The sequence below is a fragment of the Pantherophis guttatus genome, chromosome 14 (genome assembly GCF_059756535.1).
Source record: "Pantherophis guttatus breed Tessera chromosome 14, ASM5975653v1, whole genome shotgun sequence".
Lineage (NCBI taxonomy): Eukaryota > Metazoa > Chordata > Lepidosauria > Squamata > Colubridae > Pantherophis > Pantherophis guttatus.
In genome coordinates this window covers 13,825,601-13,846,358 of record NC_142076.1, presented here as the reverse complement: position 1 = coordinate 13,846,358, position 20,758 = coordinate 13,825,601, and the positions used below count along the sequence as shown (strand labels likewise).

At 44.8% G+C, this 20,758-nt stretch overlaps 1 protein-coding gene and 1 long non-coding RNA gene across 3 annotated transcripts in view; both read right to left on the bottom strand.

The window, feature by feature from the left end:
* The window catches only part of CPPED1 (calcineurin like phosphoesterase domain containing 1), a 30,456-nt gene extending 18,500 nt beyond the window's left edge, over positions 1 to 11,956 (bottom strand). The window contains exons 1-2 of the mRNA XM_087878408.1: positions 11,702 to 11,956; positions 5,317 to 5,535 (exon numbers count right to left, since the gene is read on the bottom strand). Coding sequence (XP_087734534.1) covers positions 5,317 to 5,535; positions 11,702 to 11,768 — 286 coding nt within the window. The 5' untranslated portion in view covers positions 11,769 to 11,956. The remainder of the gene's footprint in view (positions 1 to 5,316; positions 5,536 to 11,701) is intronic.
* An 8,472-nt stretch (positions 11,957 to 20,428) lies between these two features.
* LOC132712215 (uncharacterized) overlaps positions 20,429 to 20,758 on the bottom strand; it is an 18,846-nt gene continuing 18,516 nt past the window's right edge. For both annotated transcript variants that reach the window (XR_015729835.1, XR_009622884.2), the window contains exon 3: positions 20,429 to 20,540. This is a non-coding gene — a long non-coding RNA (uncharacterized LOC132712215). The remainder of the gene's footprint in view (positions 20,541 to 20,758) is intronic.

The following is a 20,758-nucleotide window of genomic DNA, read 5'->3' as shown; positions in this document are numbered from 1 at the left end:
ATGTCATCCAATTGCTCCCGGTTTTCTAGAACCGGTAGTAAAACGGGCGGGAGGTTCCGCCCACCCGCCACGACGTCATAATGGGTGATCTGCGCATGCGAACGGTAAGCAGAACCCATCCCTGATATCATCTAGTTCAGAGAGGACCGAGAACCCCACAGTTCCTCCTCCTCCTCCTCTTCTTCGTCCTCCTCCTCCCTGCAAATCCCACTCCCTTCTAGCACTGATGAGGTCACCTACTTGGGTAATGAAATGCCTGCGAGAAAACAGCCAAGCTCAGAGAGCACCAAGGACTCCAACAAGGCATTCATTAAACTACTGAAATTGGATACCGATCCATCCGGAGGTCCCAATTATGGAAGGGAAGATTTCTTAAGATTTCCAATCGGCACCCCAACATCTGCAGACCCCCTCAATAACCAACTAGCGACGTTCTGCAGCGGAGATCCGGTCCAGAAAGCTCTAATGACACTCCCGATCTGCTCCTGCAGTAGCAGGCGTTGGATTATTCTGGGTCTCATCACACGCTTCCATACAATCAAGGGAAAAGGGGGCCGGGGAGGAAGAACCCGTCCCTGCCCTACTAGTAATGATAACAACAATCCAAGCGCCAGCCCCCCTCCCCATTTAATCACCATTTACATAACCAAAGACACTGACGGCTGATTACTTAGTTCCTTTTAACGGGTTCATAAACGGCTCCAAGTGTTTTGCTTGATTGCAGCCCACTTTAGCTGATGATGTCTTTTTTTTTTTTTTGCTGCTGCTGCAGTCGTCCCAGGCGTCTTAAAAGCCAAAAGACTTTGTCGTACTTACAAGGCTGGGGAATTAGAACAGAATTGAGCTGGAAGGGACCTTCGAGGTCTTCTAGACCAGCCCCTGTTCAAGCAGGAGAACCTATACCAGAGGTGTCAAATTCAAGGCCCGTGGGCCGAATCTGGCCCGCAGGGTGCTGAGATCTGGCCCGTAGGGCTGCCCTGGAAACAGCGAAGGGGCGGCCCGCAGTGCCTCTGCCAGTGAAAATGGAGCTCGGGGGGCTGAATGCAGCCTTCCCAAGCTCCGTTTTCGCTGGCAGAGGGTTGCAGGAGGCCGTTGCAGCCGAAACAGAGCTCGGGAGTCCGTTTTCGCTGACAGAGGGTTGCAGGAGGCTGTTGCAGTCGAAACGGAGCTTGGGAGAACTGTTTTCGCCGGCAGAGGGTTGCAGGAGGCCGTTGCAGCCGAAACAGAGCTCGTGAGTCCGTTTTCGCTGGCAGAGGGTTGCAGGAGGCCGTTGCAGCCGAAACAGAGCCCGTTTTCGCTGGCGGAGCGCTCGGTCCACCACAGGCGCCCCCGACATGAGTGATATTAAGCTGGCCACACCCACCCTGGCCACGCTACCTGTAATTTGGTAGTTCGAATCTCACTAGGCTCAAGGTTGGACTCAGCCTTTCGTCCTTCTGAGGTGGGTAAAATGAGGACCCAGAGGCCGACTCTGTAAAACCGCTTAAGAGAGGGCTGTAAAGCACTGTGAAGCGGTGTATAAGTCTGGTATAGCTTGGGAAGGAAGGAAGGAAGGAAGGAAGGAAGGAAGGAAGGAAGGAAGGAAGGAAGGAAGGAAGGAAGGAAGGAAAGAAGGAAGGAAAGAAGGAAGGAAGGAAGGAAGGAAGGGAGGGAGGGAGGGAGGAATAGTGATGCAGTTGTTACAATGCAATGTTGCAGGCTACCTCTGCCCACTGCCAGGAATTCAATCTTGACCGGCTCAAGGTTGACTCAGCCTCCCATCCTTCCGAGGTGGGTAAAATGAGGACCCAAACTGTTGAGGGCAAGATGCTGACTCTGTAAACTGCTTAGAGAGGGCTGGAAAGCACTGTGAAGCGATATGTAAGTCTAAGTGCTCTTGTTATTGCTGTAGTTGATTGGATGTTGCATTAGGAGCCCTGGTGGCGCAGTGGTTAGAATGTGGTATTGCAGGCTGACTCTGCCCGCAGTCTGGAGTTCGATCCTGACTGGTTCAAGGTCAACTCAGCCTTCCGTCCTTCCGAGGTGGGTAAAATGAGGACCCAGATTGTTGGGGTAAAATAGGCTGACTCTGTACACCGCTTAGAGAGGGCTGTGAAACACTGTGGAGCGGTATATAAGTCTAAGTGCTACTGATGATTAGCTGCGGTGGTGCAGTGGTTAGAACGCAGTACTGCAGCTAATTCTGCCAACTGCCAGCAGTTCGATCCTAACCGGCTCAAGGTTGGACTCAGCCTTCCATCCTTCCGAGGTGGGTAAAATGAGGACCCAGCTTGTTGGGGGCAATAGGCTGACTCTGTAAACCGCTTAGAGAGGGCTTCAAAGCACTGTGAAGCAGTATATAAGTCGAAGGGCTATTGCTATTGCTAAAAAGGAGATTTTTTCGTCCAAATGGTTTTCTCTGAGAGCCGAAAGAAGATGGATATGAGGAATGCCATCCCTCTCGCTTTGCTTGCTGTTCCTTGCCAATGTTTGCCCAGCTTAGGCCAAACACACAACCCAGCTCAAAAGCAATTTCGGTGCTCAAGATGTTCTGTTCAAATGTTTCACGCCCTGCGTGGCTAAATGTGTCTTTTGGCAGTTGTGTGATGCATGGAAGTGGGGCTGGAGGGGGCGATGGGCTACATAAGCAAGACCCAACAAAAAAAATTAAAATAAATAAAAATCAATTTGCTTGCACGCTTTCTCCTAACGGGCTTCGCTGGAGTTCCTAGCAGATGGTTTAAAAGGAAAGGAGCCCTTTGATTTATGGATTTGCTTATTTGAGTATTATTTATTTATTAAATTTATTTTCCCCAGCGCTCTTTCGTTTCAATAGACGCCGTCACGCTTCCATTCCCTCCCTTTTCTTTGAAGTCAGCAGAACCCTATTTGCTGTTCGGGGGGAAACTCCGGGCGCCGCAGACAGGGGAAACGAACAACCGGGCCAAGCTAAATTTTCAAAAATCTGGTTTCATTCCAGCAACCCTTTGGGGCCAAGCTAAGCGACGATTGCCTTTGGAAGCGTTAAAAGGCCTCAGTTCCAAATAATGGGAGAAATGGCTGAACGTGGGGATTTTGATTATGCTAACAAGATTACTCCACGCAGCTGTGTGGAGGAAAGCAACATGGGGCGCACACAGCCCGTCTGCTAATCCAGCCTTAACGAAAGCCGACTTGGATGGAGATGTTTTATGGCAAAAAAAAAAAGGGGGGGGGGCTGGCAAGTAACACCGCTCCCGCGTGAACTGCACTGGCTCCCGGTGGTCTTCCGGGTGCGCTTCAAGGTGGTTGGTTATCACCTTTAAAGCGCTCCATGGCATAGGGCCTAGCTATCTTCGAGACCGCCTACGGCCACCGACGACCTCCCATCGACCCGTGCGCTCCCACAGAGAGGGCCTCCTCAGGGTGCCATCAGCCAAACAATGCAGGCTGGTGACCCCCAGGGGGAGGGCCTTCTCTGTGGGGGCACCTACCCTCTGGAATCAGCTGCCCCCAGAGATAAGGAGAATCCATGACCTCAGTGCCTTCCGCCGAGCCCTTAAAACCTTCTTTTTCCAACAAGCCGGGCTGGCCTAATTCTTTTTAAGTGTTTTTAATTGTTTTGTTCATCGTTTTAATTAATGGGGCCAAATCTATATATATTTTTAACTGTATTTTAATATTTGTATTTGATGTTTTTACTTGGCTGTTCACCGCCCTGAGTCCTCAGGGAGAAGGGCGGTATACAAATTCAAAATTAAAAAAAAATAATAATAATAAGTTGCCATCGGCATGCGCTCTTGGCCCATGCAAAACCGGCCTGCTAAAACGAAATGAAAAGTGGGTAAATATTTTGTAAATCGATGTTATGTGCCCGTGCAGTGCTTTCCATCACAGCACACTGCCTGCAACACAGGTACTCCTCGACTTACAAAGGTTCGCTTAGTGACCGTTCGAAGTTACGACGGCATGGGAAAAAGTGGCTTAGTGCCATTTTTCACACTTTATAGACCATTGCAGCATCCCGCTGTCAGACTGCGATGCTATCTCAAAATTAAATGAATTTCCAAACTGCCAATCTTTAAGGAAATCTTTCTTTAATTGAGCACAGCCACCGGATCATGACTCCGCGCGGACAAGACTGACCTTTTGCCCCCCCAATCCCTCCCTTTCCGATCCCCAAATCTCCGCTTCTCATTGGCTATCTTCCAAGTCATTCTTCAGACTCCTTTTCTCGTCATCTCCCAGGAATGTGCCCCCTCCCCTCATTTCCACGACAACCCGACTTCAAAGGGATTTGGCAGGCAAAAGTTTCAGAGTTTTATCTCTCGCTCTCCTCTGCTCTCTATGCCAGCGTTGAAACGCAGACATCCGCATAGTCACGGGATTTACATTCGGATGCTTGGACCACTGACTCACCTTTATGACGGTTGCAGTGTCCTGGTGGTGGGTGGGTGGGTCATGTGATCCCCTTTCGTGACCCTCTGATAAGCCAAGTCAACCGGGGAAACCAGGTTCGCTTCACAACCGTGTTTCTAATCTAACGAACGACAGCGATTGACTTAAGAAAGGCGGCAAGGAAAGTCGTAAAATAGGGAAAAACTCACTTAACAAATTTCTCACTCAGCAACATCAACGCTGAGCTTCAATTGCGGTCGTTAAATTGAGGATTACCTGTACAGCCCTGAGACCTTGGGGAAAAAAGGGTCAAACCATGATTCTTCCTGATCCAAGAGTTTGAACTACCGTATTCTTCGGACTGTAAGACGCACCGAAGTATAAGACGCACCAAGATGTTGAAGAGGAAAACAAGAAAAAAAATAGTTTTTGGCCTCCGTGCCACAGGTGAAATGCTACTGGTTCGCTCCGGTTCGGGCGAACCGATAGTGATAAAAACTACCAGTTCGGGTGAACTGGTAGTAAAAAAATGCTTTAAAAAGGTAAAAAAAAGGTTCCAAGGATTGACAATCAGCTGTGCCAGTGCACAGCTGATTGTCAATCTTCGGAACCTTTTAAAAACTTTTTTAAAGCATTTTTTTACTACCTATTCACCCAAACCGGTAGTAAAAAAATGCTTTAAAAAAGTAAAATAAAAAGTTGGCCACACCCACCCAGTCACATGACCCCCACCAAGCCACACCCACAGAACTGGTAGCAACAAATTTTACATTTCACTACTGCTCTGCGCATCCTGTTTTTGTGAAAAACAGGGCCATTTTCACAAAAACGGGACGCACAGGGTGGGATTTCGGGAGGCCAAAAATGGCTGTATTCGGCGTATAAGACGCACCAACATTTCCACCCTCTTTTAAGGGGGAAAAAAGTGCATCTTATATTCCGAAAAGTACGGTACCTTACCAGGCATGCCATGTATTAAATCTCCGCAGAGGACAAGGAACTTTGGTCTCGGGTTCAGGCGGTTGATGGCTTCCACCGCTTGCTGGGTGAGCTGCAATTCGGCTTCCCATTCGTCCCCACCGCTGCTGCAGTCGCCGATGCTGTACGCCTTCATCAGCCCAAACTGAGGATCCGCTCCTTGAATGAAATAGAAAGGGCCCTTCCAGTCCCGTTCTGCTTCTGGAAATAAAACAAAACAGGGGGGAAACGGGGGAACATCTGATTAACCACCAGAGCAGTGTTTCTTTTCAACCCTGGCAGCTTTAAGATGTGTGGACTTCAACTCCCAGAATTCCCAAGTCAGCATAGTTTGGTCTAGTGGTTAAGGACCCAGGCTCTAAACAAAGAGACGATGAGTTCTAGTTGTGTCTTAGGCATGAAAGCTGGCTGGGTGACTTTGGGCCAATCACCAGGAGACCGTGAGTTCTAGTCCTGCCTTAGGCATAAAAACCAATTGGATGACTTTGGGCCAATCACCAGGAGACAGTGAGTTCTAATCCTGCCTTAGGCATGAAAACCAATTGAATGACTTTGGGCCAATCACCAGGAGACAGTGAGTTCTAGTCCTGCCTTAGGCATGAAAACCAATTGGATGACTTTGGGCCAATCACCAGGAGACAGTGAGTTCTAGTCCTGCTTTAGGCATGAAAACCAATTGGATGACTTTGGGCCAATCACCAGGAGACTGTGAGTTCTAGTCCTGCCTTAGGCATGAAAACCAATTGGATGACTTTGGGCCAATCACCAGGAGACAGTGAGTTCTAGTCCTGCTTTAGGCATGAAAACCAATTGGATGACTTTGGGCCAATCACCAGGAGACAGTGAGTTCTAGTCCTGCTTTAGGCATGAAAACCAATTGGATGACTTTGGGCCAATCACCAGGAGACAGTGAGTTCTAGTCCTGCCTTAGGCATGAAAACCAATTGGATGACTTTGGGCCAATCACCAGGAGACAGTGAGTTCTAGTCCTGCCTTAGGCATGAAAACCAATTGGATGACTTTGGGCCAATCACCAGGAGACAGTGAGTTCTAATCCTGCCTTAGGCATGAAAACCAATTGGATGACTTTGGGCCAATCACCAGGAGACAGTGAGTTCTAGTCCTGCCTTAGGCATGAAAGCCGGATGGGTATCTTTTACCAATAGACCAAAACTTAGCACAAAGGCCATGACAGAACCAAGTTAGTAGCAAACATAGGTTTCATTCTAGTGTCTATTTGAACACAGAGGGTGGAACCCATTACACTTAAATGCCCAAGAATCTGTTTAATCTTGGTTTGGCTTGCAATAGGAATCCACCCCTGGTAGCTTATTAGTAAAACATTGCTTAAGGACTCATGCTTGACATGATCACCGAATTTGACATGGCACGTTCAGAAAACAGCCCCGGAGCCTTCCAAATTTGACACCCAGCATTGTATTACAGCCGTGTCCCTTTGTATTCACAACGCTAGTTAGCAAATGTTGTCCAAAAGCAACATCTCATTAAAATGCGATAAACAAACTATGGAAAGCGCTGCGGACTGACAATGCATCACACTGTTTTCTTGATTTGCCAATTTAGTAAATTCAGTTAGTCAGGCTTTCGTGGGAAGGCAGATCAAGAAACAGACATGGCAGGGATTTTAAGAAGGTTTTTTTTTTTCTTTTTTTGTAGGGTAAAATAACAGAATCTGGAAAATCTCTCTCTTTCTCTTTCTCTCTAACCCATCTTTGTTGTTAGTTGCGAAGTCGTGTCCGACCCATCATGATCCCATGGACAACGTTCCCCCAGGCCTCTCTGTCCTCTTCCATCCTCCGGAGTCCATTTAAGCTCACGCCGACTGCTTCAGTGACTCCATCCAGCCACCTCGTTCTCCGCCGTCCCCTTCTTCTTTTGCCCTCCATCGTTCCCAGCATTAGGCTCTTCTCCAGGGAGTCCTTCCTTCTCATTAGGTGGCCAAAGTATTTGAGTTTCATCTTCAGGATCTGGCCTCCTAAAGAGCAGTCAGAGTTGATCTCCTCTAGGACTGACCGGTTGAATCACCTTGCAGTCCAAGGGACTCACAGGAGTCTTCTCCAGCACCAGAGTTCAAAGGCCTCAAGTCTTTGGCGCTCAGCCTTCCTTATGGTCCAACTTTCACAGCCACACATTGCAACTGAGAAAACCATAGCCTTGACCATACACACTTTTGTCTCTGCTTTTTAGTATGCTGTCTAGATTTGCCATAGCTTTCAGTCCTAGAGATCAACCCTGGCTGCTCCTTAGAAGGCCAAATCCTGAAGATGAAACTCAAATGCTTTGGCCACCTAATGAGGAGGAGGAAGAGCCTAATGCTGGGAACGATTGAGGGCAAAAGAAGAAGGGGACGGCAGAGAACAAGGTGGCTGGATGGAGTCACTAAAGCAGTCGGCGTGAACTTAAATGGACTCCAGAGGATGGTGGAAGACAGTAAGGTCTGGAGGAACGTTGTCCGTGGGGTCGTGATGGGTCAGACACAACTTCGCAACTAACAACAACAATAATACAGGTAGGCCACTTATGACTTCTAGTGAAGATAACTGTAGAGCCTTATTTAAGACAGTAGGACCTAAATGTCAGCCTCATTGAATTTGCTTAATTCTCTTTAACCTCACAGTGAAAAAGTCCTTGAACTGAACAACTATTATCCACTATAAGGTAACACACACTGTTCTCCCAAGTATAGGCAGAACAGCCTTCCCAGGGAATTAAATCCAGCCAATTAGTTGCAAAGATCAACAGATTTATTGTGATTTAACATCAAGATTTCTGGAAACCCAGTGAGCTAAACACATGCTTTTTGGAAACCCTTAGTTGCGTTGCAGTTAATTATGTCATTTTAAAGCCAATTCAGCCCAAGGTCTAAATATTAAAATTGGCAACTTCCTTAACATTCTGAAATGCGCGGTGCTGATTTCCTTGTGCACAGCATTTATTTACAAGTTTTGCCACTGCTACAAGTGGTAATTTCAAAGAATAACACACAAAGAATGAGATTTGCATTAGTGTATTTTTAGATTACAAACTAAAGTATATTGGGAAGTATGATAGTCTCGTTATTACTAAGAGCATGAGTGTACTAGTAACACTCAATCTCAGCTGTACCTTTTAATCATCGTTCTTCAGAAGTGTAAACGTACACCACTATGCTTCATCATTTTTACTGTAATATAAACTAATTTAAGCGCTAGTTGCTCTCTGTAACGTATGCCAAGGATCTAAGTAGACTTTTGAGATGCTCTTTTGTGAAATGAGTAAATAACAAAATATGAAGGTGTGCAGCAATTTAATATACACGGAAGTGACTTTTTTACAGTCGCTGTTCTCGACAGGCAGTGCAGCAATCCTGTCCATACTTTATCTGAATTCAGTCAGATTAAATTGTCAGGAAATTACATAGTAAGAGGACAACTAGATGCAATCACATTGATTTCTATTTATTTCTGTAACTGGTGGGTTTGCCACTCACTAGCCAAAAAAGATTGAGGTAAATATGCTACACGATGTTGAGAATCTATTACCGGTAGTAACCTTGGCAGAGTCAATCAAAAGTGCCTAAGTAGTTTTACATTTTCCTAGAACTCAAAATCACACTCTTGCGTTAGATAACACCTTAACATGTGTTTTTTAAAAATGTATTTAATTAATCCATTTGTTAGCTGTCTCAACTGCAGTAGCAACTATGGTTTTTTTAATTAAAAGATTGAAAAAATATACAGCAGTAGCAATTAGGGATGGTAAATATGTTAAGTTTAAAAAAAAAGTTATCAGATTCTTCTACTTTTCACACCAATTATCGTCCAAGAAAATATTCAACAAGATGAGGTTTATTTATTTATTTATTGGTTCAATTTATATGCCGCCCTTCTCCGGAGACTCAGGGTCGCTTACAATGCGTTAATCCGGGTCCTCATTTTACCTACCTCGGAAGGATGGAAGGCTGAGTCAACCTTGAGCCTGGTGAGATTTGAACTCGTAGTAATTGCAGGCAGCTGGCAGCTAAGTGCTACTTAACAGCGCTCTAGTCCGCTGCTCCACCAAGGCTCCTTGGTGTGCAGGTAGTCTGAGAAAACGCACAGATTGGGAGCAAAATGGAACCCAATCAACCATGGCAGGAAGACTGAGCACACACCTTTTCAAGGTGCTAAGCTACTTGAGCGTTAACCTTGGTAAACTTTTGTATGGCATCACACGACATGAGAACCTGGGTTATTTTACGCTTCCAACTGTTCCCTGCACAGGGACTGAGCTGGGCCGGTGCCCACAACATTTGCTCCCCCCCCCTTTGCTTCTTCTTCCACCTGGGAAGTAACAAAGTGGGCTTAAACCTTTCCTGTACAAGCAAGGATACTACAGGTAGCCTTCAATTTACAACCTACATTAGCAGATTAATAGGGTTGGAAGGGACCCTGGAGGTCCTCTAGTCCACCCACCCCCACCGACCCAAGCAGGAGACCCTGCCTATACCATTTCTGACAAATGGCAGTCCAGTCTCTCCTTGAAAGCTCCAGTGATGAAGGTTCCACAACTTCTGAAGGCAAGCTGGTTGATTGTTCTCACTGTTAGGAAGTTTCTCCTTATTTCTAGGTTGAATCTCTCCTTTTTCAGTTTCAATCCATTATTTCTTGTCTGGCCTTCTGGTGCTTTGGAAAATAACTTGACCCTTTCCTCTCTGTGGCAGCCCCTCAAATATTGGAAGACTGCTATCCTGCCTCCCCCGGTCCTTCTCTTCACTAGACTAGCCATGCTGAGTACTTGCAACCATTTCAAATTCAAATCCAAACCTTTATTGTCAGCGCACAACATATGTACAATGAGATAGGTTGAGCTCCCTCAGTGCAAATCCCTTAATGATTTGTTTAATGACTGTTCGAAGTTACAAGAGCACTGAAAAAAGTGACTTATATGGCCATTTTTCACACTCACAACCACTGCAGCATTCCCGTGGTCACATGATCAAAATTTCGATGCTTTGGCGACTAGTTCATATTTATGAACCATTCCAAGATTCCGGGGGTCATGTGATCTGCTTTTGCCACCTTTTGACAATGGGGAAGCTAGATTCACTTAACAACACTGAGCCTGTAGTACAGTGTACTAAAGCACTGTTATTAACATCTGCTGCTTGCAATTACTGCAAGTTCAAATCTCACCAGGCTCAAGGTTGACTCAGCCTTCCATCCTTTCAAAGGTAGATAAAATGAGGACCCAGATTGTGGGGGCAATAAGCTGACTTTGTATAAATAAACAAAAGTATGAAGGCTATTGCTTAATGCATTGTAAGCCGCCCTGAGTCTCCGGAGAAGGGCGGCATATAAATTAAAGGGAAAAAAACCCCCCAAAAAACACATATTACTAATTTAACAACTGCAGTGATTCACTTAACAACTATGGCAAGAAAGATCATGGGCAAAAAATGGGGCAAAACTCATTTAACAGATGTTTTGCTTAGCAACATAAATTTTGGGTTCTATTATGGTCATAAATCGAGGATTACCTTGTACTAATTTCTGGGCAGAGGGAATGTGTTAAGAAGAGGCAAGCTAGGAGTCAGCATCATCTAGCAAGTCTGGAGAGTCAAGAAGGATTATTTTTTTCTCCCAAACGCCATCACTCTGTTAAACAAATAATTCCCTCAACACTGTCAAACTATTCACTAAGTCTGCACCTACTATTAATCTTCTCATTGTTCCTATCCCCCATCTCTTCCCACTTATGACTGCATGACTGTAACTTTGTTGCTTGTATCCTTAAGATTTATATTGATTGTTTCCTAGGATGATTTGATTTTGATTGCTTATTTGTACCCTACGACTATCATTAAGTGTTGCACCTTATGATTCTTAGAATCTATCTTTTTATGTACACTGAGAGCCTATGCACCAAAGACAAATTCCTTGTGTGTCCAATCACACTTGGCCAATAAAGAATTGTATTGCATTACATTCTATCTATTAAAAACTCATCCTTTCTCCTTTTCCAAAAGAGTTGACCCTTCCACCTCTTCAAAGCAGCTGGACTAGCTGAACTACAATGCCCATCATCCCCCACCCACACAGGGAAGCCTGACTGAGTTGCTACACTGCAACATTGGGCCCCCTGAACTCTTCTCTCCCATTGTCTCAAATGCACAGGGAAAAATCCCGCTTCCCAATCCCCCCCCCTCTCTTTGCTTTCCCCTTAACTTCGGTGCACGCTTATTTCGGTCCCCCAGTGCCCAGCAGTACGGCGCTAATATGCCTCCGGGCCCGCCGCGCTCCGCTCGCAAAGGTTCCGCCGTTTTGCAAATATACAGAAGCGGTTGGAAATTTAATCTCGGGCATGCAATGTATAAATCTGCATATACCTTCGCGGAAGACGCTCAGGGTCCTGTCTCGGGCTTTTAGCAACTCATTCTGCCCTTTCTCAGCCATGGGGAGCGCAGGCAGGCAGGCAGGCAGGCAGGCAGGCTTTCCTTCCCGGGGAGCAGAAGCAGCCCTTGAAAAAAGCAAAAACAGCAGGAGGAAAAAGTCAGGAACTTGGCAGGCGAAGGGGGCGAAGGCTAATAGAGGAGGCGTGGTCTAGGAAGCTAGGGGCGGGGCTGGGACGGCGCAGGGTGCCCCCATCCCCTGGAACAGAGGGAGGGGGAAACTCAACTCTCTTAAGCCTTTGGGGGAATTGCATTCCTTTGCATTGGGGTAAATGCATTTCCTTGCATTGGGCTAAATGCATTTCTTTGCATTGCATTTCTTTATAGTTTCCTCGGGATCCAAGCTTCCGAGCGCAGGATTGCTGCGATGCTTGCAATAAAATTTGGTTTCCTACTTTTAGGAGTGCACGGGTTGGTTGGGCTTGGGCGGGAAGAGTGCTCTGCTGGTGCTCAGAGGCAGTTTGCTATCTTTGCAATCTTGCCCAGGCAATGGGACAGGAAGGAGATTGGGATGGCCTGCTCCTATTCATCGGGGAGGCACTTGGGTGTAGCGGTTAAAGGTGCTGGGCTAAAGATTGGCTAAAAGGTTTAGCAACATGTCCGCAAATTGTTGGAAATGTAAACAAATATCGATTTGATGATACGTTCATCAAGTGATTCTTGATGAACGTATCTTTTATTTTATGTACACTGAGAGCATATGCACCAAGACAAATTCCTTGTGTGTCCAATCACACTTGGCCAATAAAAATTCTATTCTATTCTATTCTATTCTATTCTATTCTATTCTATTCTATTCTATTCTATTCTATTCTATTCTATTCTATTCCAATACCAGGCACATACTACCACATGTGGTGGACCTGTAAAAAAGCAAGGAAATTTCGGTTACAAATTCCTACGTGGTTAGGAAAAAATGCTTAGACAGCGTATAAAGATCAAGCCAGAATTATTTCTATTAGGCATTATAACAAATAGCTATGATAAAGAGACAATATATCTAATACTACACATCCTAACCGCAGCAAGAATGGTGTATGCGCAGTGGTGGAAAGGTGAAAACCCCCCTTCAGAAGAGGAGACAATAAGGAAGAGAGAGAGAGAGATTGGAGATAAAGTCACCCAGCTGGCTTTCAGGGCTGAGATGGGACTAGAACTCACTGTCTCCTGGTTACTAACCTAAAGTCGCTCAGCCAGTTTTTGTGCCTAAGGCAGAACTAGAATTTTCAGTCTCTTGGTGATTGGTTCAGAGTCACCCAGCCAGCTTACCTGCTAAGGTGGTGTAGGAAGTTAGAACCCACCCCTCCCCTAGAAAAATGAAATACTCTAGGAAATATTAAAAAGGCAGAATATTATACCTCCCTGGATGAGAAATGGAGAAACATGTTTTTTAAGCAGGAAGCAGACTCACTCTTAATAGCCCCTACATTCTCAATAGCCCACAGCAGATGTCAGCACTTAAGAGATAGCTAGGTCTATTCATAAGCAAATGCCCTCACCCAAGAGCCAACAAAGGTAGGATTAGCCCTCAGTCATAATAGGAATTGCCCAAAACTCTTTTCATTACATCATCACCCAGCAAGAGTCAACCAAGCCCGGGACTCAAAAGACAACCTACAAAGTTACCTCTATATGGCCCCATGGGAGCCTGACAACCAATCAGAATACAAGTTCAAATTCAAAGCCCAACAGAGGGTATAAATCTCTCGCTCTCTTTCTCTCTCACCCATGTGCTTTTTTGCCCAGGACCTCAAAACGATGTGGTCCTGTCCACCATTAAACCATCTTTTCAAGCATTCTCCATGGTTCCAGTGTCTTTCTCCCCACTTGGAACTGAACCCACATTTCTTCCAACAGTGGGACTAGAACTCACCAACCCCTGGTGATTGTCCCAAAGTCACCCAGCCGGCTTTCCTGCCTAAGGTGGGACAGAGTCACTTGGTGAGATGGGCAGTGTAGAAATTTCATAATAATAAATTGCTTTTGAAAATGTGGCCGAGAAAACTGGAGGGATTTAATTCTTATTGAGGATGCTGAATGGGAGCAGAACACACTGTCTTGCCTTGGGCACAAGGACCCCACACATCTTAAAAGTTGCCAATTTTGGGGAAAAAAAACACTTCTCCAATTAACCATGGAAATCAGATCAACAATCAGTTCTTTCTGGTGTAATACCACACAGTTTTGTTATGTGATTAATGTTGAGCGCAGGAGTGAAATGCTCCCGGTTCGGACCGGATCTCCCAATCCAGTAGCGATGGCTGCGGGTGGTTCGGAGAACCGGTAGCAAAAATCCCTGCCCCCCCGCCCCATGCCCAGCCGAACTGCACGATCATCAGAGGCTTTTTTTAATTTTCAAAAGCGTTTTTTCTACAACCTCTTTGGCCGAAAAAATGCTTTTTAAAGTAAAAAAAAAGAGCCTCTGATGATCGCGCGGCTCAGCTGGGATCATCAGAGGCTTTTAAAAGCATTTTTTCTACAACCTCTTCGGCTGAGGTTGGGATCGTCAGAGGCTTTTAAAAGCATTTTTTTCTACAACCTCTTCGGCTGAGGTTGGGATCGTCAGAGGCTTTTAAAAGCATTTTTTTCTACAACCTCTTCGGCTGAGGTTGGGATCCTCAGAGGCTTTTAAAAGCATTTTTTTTACAACCTCTTCGGCTGAGGTTGGGATCGTCAGAGGCTTTTAAAAGCATTTTTTTCTACAACTTCTTCGGCTGAGGTTGGGATCGTCAGAGGCTTTTAAAAGCATTTTTTTCTACAACCTCTTCGGCTGAGGTTGGGATCCTCAGAGGCTTTTAAAAGCATTTTTTTTACAACCTCTTCGGCTGAGGTTGGGATCCTCAGAGGCTTTTAAAAGCATTTTTTTTACAACCTCTTCGGCTGAGGTTGGGATCGTCAGAGGCTTTTAAAAGCATTTTTTTCTACAACCTCTTCGGCTGAGGTTGGGATCGTCAGAGGCTTTTAAAAGCATTTTTTTCTACAACCTCTTCGGCTGAGGTTGGGATTGTCAGAGGCTTTTAAAAGCATTTTTTTCTACAACCTCTTCGGCTGAGGTTGGGATCGTCAGAGGCTTTTAAAAGCATTTTTTTAACAACCTCTTCGGCTGAGGTTGGGATCGTCAGAGGCTTTTAAAAGCATTTTTTTCTACAACCTCTTCGGCTGAGGTTGGGATCCTCAGAGGCTTTTAAAAGCATTTTTTTTACAACCTCTTCGGCTGAGGTTGGGATCGTCAGAGGCTTTTAAAAGCATTTTTTTCTACAACCTCTTCGGCTGAGGTTGGGATCGTCAGAGGCTTTTAAAAGCATTTTTTTCTACAACCTCTTCGGCTGAGGTTGGGATCCTCAGAGGCTTTTAAAAGCATTTTTTTTACAACCTCTTCGGCTGAGGTTGGGATCGTCAGAGGCTTTTAAAAGCATTTTTTTCTACAACCTCTTCGGCCGAAGAGGTTGTAGAAAAAATTGGTTTTAAAAGTAAAAGAAAAAAGTTGGCCACGCCCACTCAGTCACATTACCCCCCCCCAACTAAGCCACACCCACAGAACCGGTAGTAACAAATTTTACATTTCACCATTGGTTGAGCATCAAACGGGGGCAACATCAAAATGTAAAAAAAACAAAATAAAGATACTTGTTTTTCCAAGAATAATAAAGCACAAAGGCAAAAAAAAAAAAACACTAGATAGTAAGTCAAGAAAGATTTTTTAAAAAACAACAACTGCTAAACATTATTAAAAACATTCTGGAAACACTTTCTAATAATACATTTTCCCTTTCTCTTCCACTGAGTTTGCCAACCGCTAAACATAGCCTAGATATTTATACTTTATATTAAACATTAAAGAGTGTTACTAATATCTCTTTAAATCTTTTTATCTAATTATTTTTTATTGGCCTCACAACTTTCTTCCTAAAAACAATATTCTAAATCGCTCAGTTTCTCCTGCTGTGTAATGTGTCGTGTATATATAGGAGCCATTCTTACTTAAACTTCTATTATGGATATATAATGTCGGTTTTGCCAGGGTTGCCTATTCTTTGAATTTTGGCTTCCCAGTCCGATATCGTGAGCCAAGGTTCTCTTTTTTTTCCCCAGTGTTGTCCCTAATTTTTTTCTTGCAGCTTTCAGCATAAATCTTAGTAAACTGTGATGTTTTTCATTTAAATTCTCTGCAATTATGCCTAATATGTGGGGGAATTCAGATTTTATTGTTAGGATTTTCTGAAAATGCTGGTGTATTTCTTTCCGGTACTCTTGAGTCTGCTGTCGTGTTTTTTTTTTTTTTTTTTAAATGTGATCACCACCTATGAAAAAGTCCTCCTTCCTTGCTATGGAATTTCCAATGTTTATTGTTATTTGATTTGACTTTCTTGGTAATTATTAACTGATCTCAACGGTGCTTTATTTCCTTTCAAAAGGCAACTGGACTGTTGTTGTTTTTTAATTTGAGGAAGAGGACATTTTGCTTCTCATCCAAGAAGCTTTATCAGCTATTTATTATTAACCGAGTAATTTAGATTTTAGCTTTAGATTGTTCTTCTGTCCTGCCTTTATTACTTTATAAGTAATTCATGTGCCTTCTTTTATACCAATTTCTCCTTAAATTATAACCTGGAATAAATTTTATTGATCCTTCTATAGTTTTTCCCATGGTTGTGCTGTGATTAGCTCTTTGAAGTACAGAAAGTTAGCACCCATCCCTCTCCTAGAAAAATGAAATATTTTAGGAAATATTAAAAGGGCAGAATATTTCTCTTAAAAGGGAGGCAGAAACTTCAGCCCCCCCCACCTTTGTCAATGATCCATTAAGGCCTAGGCCAGTCTATTCTACGTAACAAAAGATCTACCTCCTTCAGGCAGAGCCATAGTAGAAATCAGGGGTGGGCTTCAAAAATTTTAGCAAGGGGTTCTCTGTCTGGTTGCTGGGTGGGCGTGGCCATGGTGGTTGTGGTGTAATCAGCCTCCTGCACCACGGGGGGGGGGCGTTTTTGCCCTCCCCGGGCACCGGAGGCTTTCCTCGAGCTTCCGGGAGGGCAAAAACGACCTCTCCAGGCTTCAGAGGCTCTCTGGAGACTGGAAATGGGCCCAAACTTCCCAAACTTCCAGTAGGCCCGTTTTTCACCCTCCCCGAGCCACCGCGCATGCCCTGCACTTGCCTGCATCCAAAAACAGTCCGCGTGGGGACTGCTGGGAGGGGAGGGGTGGGCATGGCCAGCCAGGAGTGGGATTTGGGGGTTCTCTGAACTGCACAGAATCTTAGCTAGAGGTTCTTCCGAATCCCTGCGAACCCCCAGCAGCCCACCCCTGGTAGGAATTGCCCAAAGCTCCTTCATTACATCATCACCCAGCAAGAGTCAACCAAGCCTGGGACTCAAGACAACCTACAAAGTTACCCCTGCATGGCCCTATGGGAGTCTGACAATCAACTGGAACACAAGCTCAAATTCAAAGCCCAACAGACGGCATAAAACCCAGGTACTCTCAGCATCTCTGCCCCTTTTTTGCCCAGGATCTCAAGCCGTGTGATCCTGTTCATCAATAAATCTTCTTTCCAAGCAACTTCCACGAATCCAGTGTCTTTTCCCCCACTTGGAACTGAATCCAGATGGATATTTCTTCCAACAGAAGTTTTACATCCATTTTATCATTCAGTTTTGGTTTTTTAAAATTTCTTCTATTGCGGATATACAAATTCCCTGGCACTTTGTATATCCGTCCTAATAGATGACCTTGGTAGTTTATAGATATTTTAAATTCTGCCATCTTTTCTCAATATCTCTCCTTTCTCGAGGTCATTTTTTATTCTCCCAGCAATAAGTGAGTACATCAGCCGCGATAAATTCGTACATTCATCAAACATTTGTTGCTCTTTGTTCAACCCGTTTCCTGAATCTTGATGTACCACACGTATGCTGGCATAAGCAATTAAATCTTTGTTACTATAGTTATTGCTAAAATGAAAGGCATTTGACAATAACCCTAATGTTAAAATCGTCTGTCTTTCTCTTGTTTTTTTTTTTTTAAGTGCATATATATATGTATATATTTTATCAAATATCCTCTGGCTTTTCAAATTCTTTTCTTCTTGAGTTGACTCATACTGTAAGTGCCTATGAAAACAATTGGCTAAGCTGACTCCTTCTATGATTGATATTCTGCTGTTAGGGGATTTTATTCATTTTATTATCCATGATGGAAAGCCAGTATCAAGTAAAGTTAAGAAAGCCAAGGCCACCTCTCTCGTTCCAATCCTGCAAGTTTTAAAATCTTATTCTCCTTTTTTCTTTCCCCTCCATATAAATCTCTTTAGTGTTCTTTGCAAAAAACCTGCAAGGTGTCAGCGCTTCGACGCTGGCATAGAGAGCAGAGGAGACAGAGAGATAAGCTCTGAACTTTTGCCTGCTAAATCCCTTTGAAGTCGGGTTGTCATGGAAATGAGGGGAGGGAGACATTCCTGGGAAATGACGAGGCAAGAAGTCTGAAGAATGACTTGGAAGATAGCCAATGAGAAGCAGAGATTTGGGGATCGGAAAGGGAGGGATTGGGGGGCAAAAGGTCAGTGTTGTCCGCATCAAGTCATGATCCGGTGGCTGTGCCCAATTAAAGAAAAGATTTCCTTAAAGATTGGCAGTTTGGAAATTCATTTATTTTGAGATAGTATCGAAGTCTGACACAAGGTTTTATACAAAACTAGAATTGGGGCCATTTGAAATAAAGAAGTTCATCTACAGTCATTTTTATAGAGAGTCCTTGGCTTATAACGATTAGTTTAGCAACTGTTTGAAGTTACAATGACACTAGAGACAATGACTTAACGACCAGTTCTCGCACTTTTGAGCCTCACGGCATTCTCACGGTCCTACATGATCAGAATTCAAACATTTGGAAACTGGCATGTATATGTGACAGTTGCAGCATTTCTGGAATCATGTGATCATCATCATCATCGTCGTCGTCGTCGTCATCGTTGTCTTTTAATGACCTCAAGATCCCTTGCGGGGTGAGTCTGGCCAACTGAATGAAGCAAAGTGTTTTAGTGGCCGGATGCCTTTCCTGTCACCAATGCGGAGTTTTGTTTCTGTGATCACTCTTTGCAAACTTCCCAACCAGCTTCGGCCAGATTTGACTTAATGATCGCATGCTTCACTTCACAATTGTAGTAATTTCCTTTTAACAACCTTGGCCCCCCCCAAAAAAAGGTCATAAAATCAAGTCTGGCTCACTTAACGACCGCCGTGCTTAATAACAGTGGCAATGCTGATCCCAATTGCGGTTGTAAGTTGAGGACTTACTCCCCGCACCTAATCTCTGTCCAGCCGATTCCATCGCCTTGCAAAAATGACAGCCATCTGGTGCTTTCGGTGAAGTGATTAAAGCCAACCCTCCTTATCCTTACTTGAAGCTGGCATCTGTGACAGCACGCTGGCACCCGTTCAATCGCCTTCCGCAGCGTTAGCAGAGACAAAACTTTCTTCAGATAATGGGACACCCTAGTGCCGTACGATGATATAAGTGTGAATGAGTCACCATAATGAGATGGATTAGGGATCCAGTTTGCTCCTTCTTTTGCAGTGTCTACAAACACATCACATACGAACGCACACCTGAAATGCGGTAGAATCATTCGGGGTAATTTCAAGGCGCAGTCAATGGGCTTTTTGTGTCCCGAAGACTTGGATTGCTTTTGGTTTGCCAGACCTCCTCTCTTTTGTTGTGGTGGTTGCTAGAGTGTAACGTTAGGCCGGCATTGATTGTTTCCACAGCTAATCCACGCTAATTGATTTTGATCTGAATCACAGAGCGTGGGCAGCCTCCGTTTGCTCAAGAAACCTCAATGCACCCTTTGCCACACTGTAATCATGAGCAGAAGAAAGCGATGATGTAACCAAACCAATCCATTATTATATTTTTCACCAGTTTGTATAGAGAGAGCCTCAAATCCTAAATTTTGGGTAGCTTGGCTTATCAGGAAGAGAACCCCCCCCCTACTTTCAGGGGTATTTCTCCCTGTTAGATCACTATCCAAATCTGATTATTTTCTTTTGGGGAACGGTTTAAACCAGGAATGGATAACAAAGGTTTAGGGCTGTGATGGAGAACCTATGGCATGCGTACCACAGGTGGCACATGGAGCATTGCAGGCACGCGAGCGTTGCCCTAGCTGAGCTTCAGCACACATGCGCCGGCTAGTTGATTTTCGGGCCTTCCGGGCCCACCGGAAGTCAGGAAACGGGCTGTTTCCGGCCTCTGGAGGGCCTCCAGGGGGGTGGGGAAGGCTGTTTTTGCTCTCCCCAGGCTCCTAAAAAGCCTCTGGAGCCTGGGGAGGGCGAAAAACGGGCCCACCATGCCATTGCGTGCCAAAAGCAGGGGGAGCATTGAGGGGGATGTCACACTTCTCCTTCTCCTCCCTCTCTGCAAATCTGGCCCCAGGGGTGGGTTCTACTTACCTTTACTACTGGTTCTCAATGGGGACATGCGCAGAAGCTTCCCGATGACGTCAGGGTTGGTGGGCGGAGCCTCCCACCAGTTTTACTACCGGTTCTATAGAACTGGTCTGAACCGGGGGGGGGGGAAACCCACCACTGCCCTGCTCCTTTCTAGCACTCGGATAACGGAATGTCTGCATGGAAACAGCTGAGCTCAAAGAGCAGCAAGGACCCTTCCGAACTGGATTTCTTTCCATTTTTATTTATTTATTTATTTATTTGATGCTGAGAACACAAGACAGGCTTTCCTCCTGGGAAATATTCTCTGCTCACTTTGATTCAAGGGGCAGGACCTTTTTAGGAAAGAAAAAGAGAGAGAGAGAGAGAGAGAGAAAGAGAAACTTAATTGTCACTGCAAGGCAATCAAAACTAACAAATTAACCGAGTCCCACTTCTCCAGATGGGTTTATAGCATTCAGGGGATATTTTCATTGTTGTCAAATTCTAGCAGGCATATGGACGTTAACAGCCTGCAGACAGAAGCGGCATGATCTGTTCAGCTGAAAGCAGG